This window comes from Rhinoraja longicauda, chromosome 9 (genome assembly GCF_053455715.1).
Source record: "Rhinoraja longicauda isolate Sanriku21f chromosome 9, sRhiLon1.1, whole genome shotgun sequence".
Lineage (NCBI taxonomy): Eukaryota > Metazoa > Chordata > Chondrichthyes > Rajiformes > Arhynchobatidae > Rhinoraja > Rhinoraja longicauda.
Window position 1 is genome coordinate 68,488,712 of NC_135961.1, and position 14,036 is coordinate 68,502,747.

The 14,036-nt window shown below is 48.9% G+C and overlaps 1 protein-coding gene across 1 annotated transcript in view; it reads right to left on the minus strand.

Moving 5' to 3' along the window:
- Positions 1–14,036, minus strand: part of LOC144597044 (homeobox protein Meis1) — a 211,959-nt gene that overhangs the window by 101,613 nt on the left and 96,310 nt on the right. The window contains exon 4 of the mRNA XM_078405959.1: positions 9,339–9,484. Within this exon, the coding sequence (XP_078262085.1) occupies positions 9,339–9,484 (146 nt within the window). The remainder of the gene's footprint in view (positions 1–9,338; positions 9,485–14,036) is intronic.

Consider the following 14,036-nt stretch of genomic DNA (forward strand, 5'->3'; position numbering starts at 1 on the left):
CAGGAGTCCGGTGTGGATTTGTCAATTACCACTGTCCGCAGAAGACTTCATGAACAGAAATACAAATCCAGACTACGGGTGCTGTCTGTACGGAGTTTGCACGTTCTCCCCGTGACCTGCGTGGGTTTTCTCCGAGATCTTCGGTTTCCTCCCACACTCCAAAGACGTAGAAGTATGTAGGTTAATTGGCTTTGTAAATGTCCCTGGTGTGTGTGGGATACTGTTGGTGTGCGGGGATCGCTGGTTGGCAGGGACCTGGTGGGCTGAAGGGCCTGTTTCCGCGCTGTATGTCTAGTCTAAACTAAACTAGACTAAACTAAACTAATTTAAACTAAATTAAACTAGACTAAATTAAACTAAACTAAACTAAACTAAACTATAAACTATAACTAAACGACAGTAACACAAATGGAGGCGGTTTCTAAGGTGGATTTCCGTTCAAGCGATGGATATTAGTGCAGAGGTATCACACCTCTGGAGCTGTTATTAAGACAAAGGAGGTGGTTACTGTTGCAAATTTACACCTGCAAGAGGCACAGAGGTCTTTCGTTGCCACACGGACACCTCCAAGGAGGGCCACAGACCACTGGCAAGGTTATAATTTCCAGCTTACATGCTTTCATTAGTTCTGTCGCAATGAAAGGGAAGTTGACAACAGTGCTCACCACGCCAATGATGGCAGCTTTCATTCTCCTCACAAAAAAACCCTGAACCAAAATATTATTTCGCAGTAACTTGACTTAATATCATATCCACCAAAGGACATGAAGACTGCCGCTGCGATTTAAAAAGCACTGCCCAACACGGAATCTACCGGAAGTCCATTTTGGCGCAGTGTTGAATTACAGAGCCATTCCAGTTTTAACACATCTGCTAATTGGGATGAAGTGTGGCTTGCTATTTCACACAGTGGAAGATGATGGCAGAGAAGGACTTGGAATTTTAAAGTGCTTCTCATGACCTGAGATCACCCCGAACATTCTTCCCCGATGCAGAGCTCCCAAAGTGTAACCCGCTGGAACGTCAGTACCAAGGGGCGATGATTATGGGCAGCAGCTTGTCATAGTTAGTTGCAGCTTACACCCCAGTGGTATGATCGGTGACTTCTCCAACTTTAGATAGTTCCTCTGACCCTCTCTTCCCCTCCCCCTCCCCAGTTCTCCCACTGTCTTCCTGTCTCCACCTATATCCTTCCTTTGTCCCACCCCCCTGACATCAGTCTGAAGAAGGGTCTCGACCCGAAACGTCACCCATTCCTTCTCTCCAGTGATGCTGCCTGACCCGTTGAGTTACTCCAGCACTCTGTGAAACGTCACCTATCCATGTTCCCCACAGATGCTGCCTGACCCGCTGAGTTACTCCAGCACTCTGTGAAACGTCACCTATCCATGTTCTCCACAGTTGCTGCCTGACCCGCTGAGTTACTCCAGCATTGTGTGTCTACCTTAGATTTAAACCAGCATCTGCAGTTTTTTTTGTCTATGTTGGTTAATTGAACGTTTACCTTGACCTGTGAAGATCAAACACATTTTGGCAACATGTTAATGAATCAGCACAGGTGATAGATTCAGCGATTTTAAATGCCTTGTCTTTTCGGTGGGTAATGATACGATGATAATGATGAAGCCGATCGGGAAGGCCGGCTTCGTGCTGGAAGTGGAGTTGGATCCACGGGAGGGGGTCTTGGAGGGGAGGATGCTCCTCAAACTGCGAAGCATCCTGGACAATACAGCTCACCCTCTCCATGACACACTGGTCAACCTGAGGAGCACCTTCAGTAACAGACTGGTCCCACCAAAATGCAGCACAGAATGCCACAGGAGATCCTTCTTCCCTGCGGCTATCAAACTGGACAACTCCTCCCCCTTTTGTCGTGGGGTAGACTGAGACTGAGACTGACTCCCCCTCCCCATCCTCCCCCCACCCCCAATCTTTGCACATCCCCAATCCTTTCCATTCGTCACTTTAATTTCACGTTTCATGTATCTTGGGTTTTATGACTGTTGGCAGATCAATTTCCCTCCTGGGATAAATATCGTATCATAGAACACAGACAATAGGTGCAGGAGGAGGCTATTCGGCCCTTCGAGCCAGCACCGCCATTCAATGTGATCATGGCTGATCATCCACAATCAGTACCCCGTTCCTGCCTTCTCCCCATACCCCCTGACTCCGCTATCCTTAAGAGCTCTATTCAGCTCTCTCTTAAATGCATTCAGAGACTTGGCCTCCACTGCCTTCTGAGGCAGAGAATTCACAGATTCACAACTCTCTGACTGAAAATGTTTTTCCTCATCTCAGTTCTAAATGGCCTACCCCTTATTCTTAAACTGTGGCCCCTGGTTCTGGACTCTCCCAACATTGGGAACATGTTTCCTGCCTCTAACGTGTCCAACCCCTTAATAATCTTATACGTTTCGATAAGATCCCCTCTCATCCTTCTAAATTCCAGAGACTGAGACTGACTCCCCCCTCCCCATTCTCCCCCCACCCCAATCTTTGCACATCCCCCAATCCTTTCCACTCCTCACTTTAATTTCATGTTTCATGGATCTTGTTGTGTTTTATGACTGTCGGCAGATCAATTTCCCTCCTGGGATAAATGAAGTTCGATCGTTTAATATCGGATTGCATCGAAACAAAGTGAGAGAGAGGCATGGAACCATGGATGAGTACAGCACAGACACAGGCCCTTCGGCCCACCTTGCCCGTGCCGACCAAGTTGGTTTAGTGGGTTAATCCCATTTGTCTGCATTTCCATGACACCTGGGAAGAGACTATCCCTGCATTTGGAAACGCACAGCTCCAGATTCAGGGACAGTTTCTTCCCAGCTGTTATCAGTGGAATTCTCTGCCTCAGAAGGCAGTGGAGGCCAGTTCTCTGAATGCATTCAAGAGAGAGCTAGATAGAGCTCTTAAGGATAGCGGAGTCAGGGGGTATGGGGAGAAGGCAGGAACGGGGTACTGATTGAGAATGATCAGCCATGATCACATTGAATGGCGGTGCTGGCTCGAAGGGCCGAATGGCCTCCTCCTGCACCTATTGTCTATGGTCTCACAGCGCCAGAGACCCAAGTTCAATCCTGACCTCTGTGCGGAGTTTGCACGTTCTCCCTGTGACCTGCGTGGGTTTCCTCCGGGTGCTCCGGTTTCCCTCCCACATCCCAAAGACGTGCGGGTATGTGGGTTAATCTGCCCCTCTGTAAATCGCCCCCTGGTGTGTAGGGAGTGGATGAGAAAGTGGGTCAACACGGGACTAGTGTGTGAACGGGCGATCGCTGGTCGGCACAGACTCGGTGGGCCGAAGGGCCTGTTTCCACGCTGTATCTCCAAACTAAACATTGCCTTGAGGGAGGCAGCAGCTTTTAATATCTGAGGCCCCGCAAGATAAGGGACAAAAATAATAACATCCAAAACCTAATTCTATGACCTCATGAATCTAAGATGACAGGGCTCCCTCTTGATCATGTAACCGCTCCTTCCTGGAGCTTAAGTAATCTTATCTTGCACTCTCAGCCAAGTGTGGAAATTCAACATGTTTGGATATATCAGTCAATACAGTGTTCTTTAAAGTTGTGCATTCCTTCCTTCCCTCCTCGCTCGGTAACACGCCTACACTGGAACAATGGACTCAGCACAACTGCGCTAGGACTTACTGCTTAATGTACACCCAATCAACCCCACCCAGTTGATAAATTTGTCTCAAGGCTTGGTTGAAATCTCACATCCCACTTTGCAAACACACACACACACACACACACACACACACACACTGTGCTAAGGTGCCGAGCTACTGCTCTCTCCCCTTCAAGTTTCTACAGTGGACCAAGCAAGATTGTGGTGCTATGGTAGTATAAGAAAATAACTGCAGATGCTGGTACAAATCGAAGGTATTTATTCACAAAATGCTGGAGTAACTCAGCAGCGACGTAAATCGCAGTATCGCGCTATGGTAGAGTTGCTGCCTCACAGCGCCGGAGACCCGGGTTCCATCCCGACTACCTGGATGGAGTTTGTACGTTCTCCCCGTGACCTGCGTGGGTTTTCTCCAAGACCTTTGGTTTCCTCCCCCACTCCAAAGACGTAGAAGTATGTAGGTTAATTGGCTTGGTAAATGTCCCTGGTGTGTGTGGTTTGTAGGTTAATTGGCTTGGTAAAAGTGAACATTGTCCCCCAGTGTGTGTGTAGGATAGTGTTAGTGTGCAGGGATCGCTGGTCGGTGCGGACTCGGTGGGCCGAAGGGCCTGTTTCCGCGCTGTATCTCTAAACTAAACTAAACTAAACTAAACTAAGATTCTCCCCATAATGGCCACTGCCAAACTTTGTGGGAGTGAGGTAAACAGAGGGGGGGGGGGGGGGAGGAGGATGTCAGTAAGACAACTCACAATGCCAGAGACCCGGGTTCCATCACGACTACGGGTGCTGTCTGTACGGAGTTTGCACGCTCTCCCCGTGACCTGCATGGGTCTCGGAGAAAACCCACGCAGGTCACGGGGAGAACGTACAAACTCCGTACAGACGAACGAATGAATGAATAAGTCTGTACGGAGTTTGTACTGCAGTTATTTTCTTATACGAATGAATAAGTTTATTGGCCAAGTATGTACACATACAAGGAATGTGCCACACACAAAGACAGCACCCGTAGTCGGGATGGAACCCGGGTCTCCGGCGCTGCATTCGCTGTAAGGCGGCAACTCTACCGCTGCGCCACCGTGCCGCCAGATATAGGCTAGAAAATAACTGCAGATGCTGATATAAATCAAAGGCATTACAAAATGCTGGAGTAACTCAGCGGGTCAGGCAGCATCTCGGGAGAGAAGGAATGGGTGACGTTTCGGGTCGAGACCCTTCTTCAGACTGATGTCAGGGGGGGGCGGGACAAAGAAAGGATATAGGTGGAGACAGGAAGATAGAGGGAGATCTGGGAAGGGGGAGGGGAAGAGAGGGACAGAGGAACTATCTAAAGTTGGAGAAGTCAATGTTCATACCGCTGGGCTGCAAGCTACCCAGGCGAAATATGAGGTGCTGTTCCTCCAATTTCCGGTGGGCCTCACTATGGCACTGGAGGAGGCCCAGGACAGAAAGGTCAGACTGGGAGTGGGAGGGGGAGTTGTAGTGCTCGGCCACCGGGAGATCAGGTTGGTTAAGGCGGACTGAACGAAGGTGTTGAGCGAAGCGATCGCCGAGCCTGTGTTTGGTCTGAGGCGATGATGTAGAGAGATAAAGAACAATGAATGAATGATATGTGGAACAAGTAACACTGCAATGAATCTACGGTCAATCACAGCTGAAATAATACAACAAAACAAGGTGAAAGGCCTTCATTGGCTGCTGATGTTAAATTGGCCATTCATCTCACTTCCCTTCCACTAAAGTATCAGGGAGGGTCCACAATAACGCTTGCAACAATCTCCATTTATTACTGAGGGCAATTCTCCAACAAGTCTTTTGTTTAGCTACTGCTGTTTGCTCACTTTCCAGCTCCTCTAATTTCTCACTAATTGCAAGTTATCTGATTACACTCTGGTTTTACGGTGTTATGACGGGTTAATAGTTTCCGGAGGTTTTTATTCGTTTGATACCTGATCTTTGAAGGATGGGAGAAAGCTGATGTGAAAGTTATTCACCTGCGTGGACCATCTCACTGGATGATCGGCGTGTGGGCTGCCCATGTTTAGTTTGGTTTGGTTTAGAGATAAAGCGCGGAAACAGGCCCTTCGGCCCACCGAGTCCGTGCCAACCAGCGATCCCCGCGCATTTAACGCCACCCCACACACACTATAGGGACAAGTTTACATTTATTCCAAGCCAATTAATCTACAAACCTGACAAAATCTACAAATCTATGGAGATTGCGAGGAAACCGAAGATCTCGTGGAAAACCCACGTAGATACGGGGAAACATAGAAACATTGAAACATAGAAAATAGGTGCAGGAGTAGGCCATTCGGCCCTTCGAGCCAGCACCACCATTCAATATGATCATGGCTGATCATCCAACTCAGTATCCCGTACCTGCCTTCTCTCCATACCCCCTGATCCCTTTAGCCACAAGGGCCACATCTAACTCCCTCTTAAATATAGCCAATGAACTGGCCTCAACTACCTTCTGTGGCAGAGAATTCCACAGATTCACCACTCTTTGTGTGAAAACATATAAATCCCGTACAAACAGCACCCGTCGTCAGGATCGAACCCGAGTCTCTAGCGCCACAATAGACAATGGGTGCAGGAGGAGGCCATTCGGCCCTTCGAGCCTGTACGCACCGCCATTCAATGTGATCATGGCTGATCATCCACAATCAGTACCCCGTTCCTGCCTTCTCCCCATACCCCCTGACTCCGCTATCCTTAAGAGCTCTATCTAGCTCGCTCTTGAATGCATTCAGAGAATTGGCCTCCACTGCCTTCCGAGGCAGAGAATTCCACAGATTTACAACTCTCTGACTGAAAAAGTTTTTCCTCATCTCCGTTCTAAATGGCCTACCCCTTATTCTTAAACTGTGGCCCCTGGTTCTGGACTCCACAAACATTGGGAACATGTTTCCCGCCTCTAACGTGTCCAACCCCTTAATAATCTTATACGTTTCGATAAGATCCCCTCTCATCCTTCTAAATTCCAGTGTATACAACCCTAGCCGCTCCAGTCTTTCAACATATACGGCAGTCCCGCCATTCCGGGAATTAACCTGGTGAACCTACGCTGCACGCCCTCAATAGCAAGAATATCCTTCCTCAAATTTGGAGACCAAAACTGCACACGGTACTCCAGGTGCGGTCTCACTAGGGCCCTGTACAACTGCATGTTGCCCTGATGTTTAACAAGAGGTGAGGTAAGTGGCCAGATTTTTACATGTGGAGGGTAGTGATTCTTTGGAATGGGTGACGTTTCCTTATCTATGTATCTCCCCCTCCCCTGACTTCAGTCTGAAGAGGGGTCTCAACCCAAAAAAGTCACCCATTCCTTCTCTCCAGAGATGCTGCCTGTCCCGCTGAGTTACTCCAGCATTTTGTGCCTATCTTCGGTTCAAACCAGCGTCTGCAGTTCCTTCCTACACAAACTGATGGAGGTGTCTGGTCAGGCAAGGAACGACTAGGAATCGGAATTGGAGTCATTAGTGTCGTACACCCATGGAAACAGGCCCTTCAGCCCAACTCATGCATGCTGGCCAAGATGCCCCACCCAAGCTATTTTGTTATGTTAGGCCCGTATCCTTCTAAATTAGACTGAGGAAATTATCCAATTACTCTTAAAACCTTCTGCAGAAGCCCGAGAAAAACCAAAATCTTGGGTTGCTTTACAGCTTGGTTTAAGAACAGCTGTACCCAACACTGCAGGAAATTGCACAGTTATAGATGTAGCCCAGTCCATCACACACCCCACACTCCCCACCATCGACTCCATCTACACTTCACGCTGCCTCGGGAGAGCAGCCGACACCATCACAGCCGTGTCCGTGTCCCACCCCGGTCATTCCTTCTTCTCCCCGCTCCCGCCCGGCAGAAGGTACAGAAGCTTGAAAGCGCGCACCACCAGACTCAGGAACAGCATCTCCCCCTCTGTTATCAGGCTTCTGAACGGCCCTTCCATAAGCTAGGGCACTGTCCGATTCACCTCTACCCCATTGCAGACATTGGACTTTGTCTGTGGAGCTGATGCGCTACAATGCTGAGAACTATATTCTGCACTCTGTATCTTCCCCTTTGCTCCACCTGTTGTACTGGAGTTTGACCTGATTGTGTTTATGTGCGGTGTTATCTGATCTGTTTGGACAGCACGCAGAACAAAGCTTTTCACTGTACCTCGTTACACGTGGCAATAACAAACCTAAAGCTAAGTGTAATGAGGGAAATTAGTTTAACTAATGGAGGTAAATCGAGGCTCAGAGCCAAATGGGGAAAGCAATTGGTATCATAGAGTCATAGGATGTAAGGCCCTTTGGCCCAACTCGTTCATGCCAACCAAGGTGCCCCATCTACACCAGTCCCATCATTGTAGGCCCATATCCCCTCAACCTTCCCTATCCATGTACCCATTGAGGCAGTGCAGCGTAGGTTCACGAGGTTAATCCCCAGGTTGGTGGCACTGTCATAGGAGGCCTCCGCTGCCCTCTGTGGCAGAGAATTCCACACATTCACAACTCTCTGGGTGAAAAAGTTTCTTCTCGCCTCAGTTTTAAATGGCTTCCCCTTTATTCTTAGACTGTGTGGCCCCTGGTTCTGGATTCCCCCAACATTGGGAACATCTTTCCTGCATCCAGCTTGTCCAGTCCTTTTATAATTTTATACGTCTCTATAAGATCCCCTCTCATCCTTCTAAATTCCAGTGAATACAAGCCCTGTCTTTCCAATCTTTCCTAATATGACAGACCCGCCATCCCGGGGATAAACCTGGTGAACCTACGCTACACTACCTCAATAGCAAGGATGTCCTTCCTCAAATTAGGAGACCAAAACTGCGCACAATACTCTAGGTGCGGTCTCACCAGGGGCCTGTACAACTGCAGAAGGACCTCTTTACTCAGATACCATGGTGGTACCACCCATCTCCATCTCAGCACTATCTCCATCACCACTCAGCACCATCTCCATGGTGGTACCACTCAGATCCATGGTGATACCACTCATCTCCACGGAGGTACCACTCATCTCCATGGTGGTACCACTTAGCTCCATGAAGGTACCACTCAGCTCCACGAAGATACCACTCAGATCCACGGTGGTACCACTCATCTCCATGGTGATACCACTCAGCTCCATGGTGGTACCACTCATCGCCATGGTGATACCACTCAGCTCCATGGTGGTACTACTCATCTCCATGGAGTTACCACTCATCGCCAAGGAGTTACCACCCAGCTTCACGAAGGTACCACTCATCTCCATGGTGGTACCACTCAGCTCCATGGAGATACCACTCAGCTCCACGAAGGTACCACTCATCTTCATGGAGTTACCACTCAGCTCCACGAAGGTACCACTCAACTCCATGGTGGTACCACTCAGCTCCATGGAGATACCACTCAACAACATAGAAACATAGAAAAATAAGTGCAGGAGTAGGCCATTCGGCCCTTCAATAGACAATAGACAATAGGTGCAGGAGGAGGCCATTCGGCCCTTCAATAAACAATAGACAGTAGGTGCAGGAGGAGCCCATTCGGCCCTTCGAGCCAGCACCGCCATTCAATGTGATCACAGCTGATCATCCACAATCAGTACCCCATTCCTGCTTTCTCCTCACACCCCTTGCTTCAGTCAGCCCCTCTCCCCGCCCCCCAGCCGAGCTCCGCGTACTGGCCTCTCCAGATGTGTTGGCGCTACGTTTCACTTACTGTGAGGTGTTGGAATAACCAAGCCCGCATGATGTTTGTGGCTACTTTTGGGAAGATGCCTCGTTTTTTCTGCCGTTTTTTATCCTTGTCTGGGTCATCGTCATCTCCCGTGCTCGGTGAAGCTATACTGTTGTCCAAGCCATCACCTGTCAGTACATCAAAGGTTGCAGGTTTAAGCCAATCTCCTTCGTCATTTAGGCTTTTTCTATTGCGTACATGTTGCACTACAAAGAGGCTACCACTTTCAACAGTAAGGGGCCGTGTTTGCCACTGTTTAGTTTGTGTTTAGTTCAGAGATACAGCGCTGAAACAGGCCCTTCGGCCCACCGGGTCCGTGCCGCCCAGCGATCCCCGTACACTAACACTACCCTACATGCACTAGGGACAATTTTCACTTATACCAAGCCAATTAACCTACAAACCTGCATGTCTTTGGAGTGTGGGAGGTTCAAGGCGAAGGGGGAAAGATTTTATAGGAATCTGAGGGGTAACTTTTTCACACAGTGGGTGAATGGAACGAGCTGCCAGAGGAGGTATAAGAAAATAACTGCAGATGCTGGTACAAATCGAAGGTATTTATTCACAAAATGCTGGAGTAACTCAGCGGGTCAGGCAGCATCTCGGGAGAGAAGGAATGGGTGACATTTCGGGTCGAGACCCTTCTTCAGACTGAGGAGCTGCCAGAGGAGGTAGGTGAGGCTGGGACTATCCCAATGTTTAAGAAACAGTTGGGCAGGTACATGCACAGGACAGGTTTGGAGGGATATGGACCAAGCGCAGGCAGGTGGGACTAGTGTAGCTGGGACATTGTTGGGCGGTGTGGGCGAGTTGGGTCGAAGGGCCCGTTTCCACGCTGTATCACTATATGACTCTATCTCGGGGAAGACCCACGCAGGTCACGGGGAGAACGTACAAACTCCGTACAGACAGCACCCGTAGTCGGGATGGAACCCGGGTCTCCGGCGCTGCATTCGCTGTAAGGCAGCAACTCTACCGCTGCGCCACCGTGCCAGGCATTGCTTCAGGTGCAGGTAAGTGGAACCTTGTCTCACCAAGGTCCTTTAGTACAAGACACAATAAAATAAAGACAAGAGACAAAAGGAACTGCAGATGCTGGAATCCTGATCACAAACACAAAGTGCTGGAGGAACTCAATGAGTCAGACAGGGTCGGTGTGGGGGGGGGGGGGGTGGGGGGGGAATGGAAGACTGTGTGAATGTTGGATTCTCCAATTTTAAGTCACCTTTAACTCCAACATCCCTCTAAACCTGTCCTATCCATGTACCTGTCCAAATGTCTTTCAAATGCTGTTAGAGTCCCAGCCTCAACTACCTCCTCCGGCAGCTCGTTCCATACACGCATCGCCCTCAGAATGGAAAACTTGCTTCCTATTAAATCTTTACCCCCCTCACCTTAAACCTATGTCCTCTGGTTCTTGATTACCCTCCTCTGGGCAATGCTGGCTTTACCTTGCACTAAACCCTTATTCCCTTATCCTGTATCTGTACACTGCTCCATCGTAATCATGCATTGTCTTTTCGGTGACTGGATACCACGCCACAAAAAGCTTTTCACTGTAGACAAAAAATGTTGGAGTAACTCAGCGGGTCAGGCAGCATCTGTGGAGAACATGGATAGGTGACGTTTCACAGAGTGCTGGAGTAACTCAGCGGGTCAGGCAGCATCTGTGGAGAACATGGATAGGTGACGTTTCACAGAGTGCTGGAGTAACTCAGCGGGTCAGGAGCATCTCGGGAGAGAAAGAATGGGTGATGTTTCGGGTCAAGAACCTTCTCCAGTGGGTGACGTCTCGACCCGAAACGTCACCCATTCCTTCTCTCCAGAGATGCTGCCTGACCCGCTGAGTTACTCCAGCACTCTGTGAAACGTCACCTATCCATGTTCTCCATAGATGCTGCCTGACCCGCTGAGTTACTCCAGCACTTTGTGTCTACCTTCGATTTTAAACCAGCATCTGCAGTTTTTTCTCCCCTACGCCCCTGTACCTCGGTGCATGTGACCACAAACTAACCGAGATGAAGTTGGGTCGGTCCCTGGCTGGCCGTGGGTGGATACGGACTCACAGCGCGGGACGAGATAATAAATTGTCAAATCTGATATCAGGTCAGATGGCCTGGGAAGTGCAAATTCTGTCCTGGTTCGGCAGGAGATGCAGTTCGGAAGCAGAGGTTAAGTCCCTGTGTGTGTTGGAGTGGGAAGCCACAATGCATGTGACCTACATTGTTCCTGACCTGAAATGAGTGGAGGCCAAGCAAACCATGTTGTATTTCTCCAGCAGTGCTCCTTCCCCCTCCCAATACAACTTTTAAAATACTTGAGAGGGGGGGGGGGGGGGCGGGGGGGGAAAGAGGAAAACAAAAACACACACATTAACCATCCCAATTCCCTTCAATATCATAACAGGGTTTTTTTTCTTTCGTTAGTAACGAAACCGAAAGAAACAAAATTAAATGCAGACACAGGTTCATCAATAAGACATAGAGGATGTGCTATGTGCCAACATAACATCACTGCGTCTAAAGCCAATGCTGTTCATTTACTGTGGGGTGGATCCATTTATTCCATTACATTATAATTTATTAAAATCCAGCAGCAGCAAAAGCAGCCTGACATTTTTGCGAAAATCTGAGTGTGGAATACAGGATTATTATTATCCACGTACAGAAATATGTCATGGACAGGCGGAATGTGCAGGAAAATAACTGCAGATGCCGGTACAAATCGAGGGTATCACAAAAAGCTGGAGTAACTCAGCGGGTCAAGGCAGCATCTCAGGAGAGAGGGAGTCCATAACAAGGGGCCACAGTTTAAGAATAAGGGGTAGGCCATTTAGAACGGAGATGAGGAAAAACTTTTTCAGTCAGAGAGTTGTGAATCGGTGGAATTCTCTGCCTCAGAAGGCAGTGGAGGCCAATTCTCTGGATGCTTTTCAAGAGAGAGTTGGATAGAGCTCTTAAGGATAGCGGAGTCAGGGGGTACGGGGAGAAGGCAGGAACGGGGTACTGATTGTGAGTGATCAGCCATGATCACGGTGAATGGCGGTGCTGGCTCGAAGGGCCGAATGGCCTCATCCTGCACCTGTTGTCTAATGTCTATTGTCTATTGAATGTGTGACGGTCCATCGCAGAGTCTGGGCAGACATTAGACAACAGACAATAGGTGCAGGAGTCAAGACCCTTCTTCAGACAGAAGATAAGGCACAAAACGCTGGAGCGACTCAGCGGGACAGGCAGTGTCTCTGGAGAGGAGGAGGAATGGGGGACGTACCCAGGTCGAGACCCTTCCTCGCTCGGTCTGAACCCAGTATCTGCATTCCCTTCCTAACGCGTTTTTCATGGGTGTGCAACGTTGATTAAAATTCAGCACAGCCGATGAACTGAACCTAATGTCAGACCCTCTCCATCGTGAATAAATCTCCCTGCACGCACACCCCTCGTTACATAGAACTTACCATTTATGTCGGAAAACAAAAGCCTTCAGATTCATTTACCACTAATGCCCCACCGCCTCACGGTGGAGGGATTCATTGATAATTTATGGAAATATCTACCAGGATCTAGCTATGACTTTTTCCAGCTTTGTGCATCAATAGAATAATTAAGGCTCTAAAACAGGCTTTGCTCCATGTTACCTCAGGCAAAAGAATTACTGAAAGCATGCCTGCAGGGCACCTGAATTATATACACCATTAGGAGAAATAAAGGCTTTCTGCATTCCATATAAAACACTCCACCAGTACCTTTCCTGTTTTTCTCATGCGCCCACACTAGAAACAGAAATGTTTTAAGTAAAGACTTATGTAGATGCAATGGTGAAAGCTTTAAAGTCCTTGGACTGTTCTCCTCAATCATTCTGCAGAACACAGCCTACCCCTCAGATGACTGGTTTCAGTTCCATCATTAGCACCAGCCCCCACCACAACACCCCCCCTCCCCACCCCAAAACAAAAAAGGAACATGGCTTCCACTTTAACGCAGTTTGTTCGTCCAACTGGTTTCTTTAGTCAAATGGATCCACTCCGCTCTCATACGGCAGGTCTCGACCTGAAACATCACCCATTCCTTCTCTCCCGAGATGCTGCCTGACCTGCTGAGTTACTCCAGCACTCTGTGAAACGTCACCTATCCATGTTCTCCACAGATGCTGCCTGACCCGCTGAGTTACTCCAGATCTTTGCTGAATGATTGCCCAATTGAGAATTGGGAAAACAGGTTTTCCATTAGGTGGACAGGGGGTATGGGGAGAAGGCAGGAACGGGGTACTGATTGAGAATGATCAGCCATGATCACATTGAATGTTGGTGCTGGCTCGAAGGGCCGAATGGCCTCCTCCTGCACCTATTGTCTATTGACGTGCCTTCAGTCCATCGCAGAGTCTGGGCAAACAAAAGATAACAGACAATAGGTGCAGGAGTCGGCCATTCAGCCCTTCGAGCCAGCACCGCCATTCAATGTGATCATGGCTGATCATTCTCAATCAGTACCCCGTTCCTGCCTTCTCCCCATACCCCCTGACTCCGCTATCCTTAAGAGCTCTATCTAGCTCTCTCTTGAATGCATCTTTGACATCCCCACAAACCCCCTCTGATGCTGTTACGGATGTTCAGGAATGTCTGTCTACGTTCAGCAACCCATTGGCCTCACAGGGAGACCGGAGGTAATGATCGCCCATTAAACC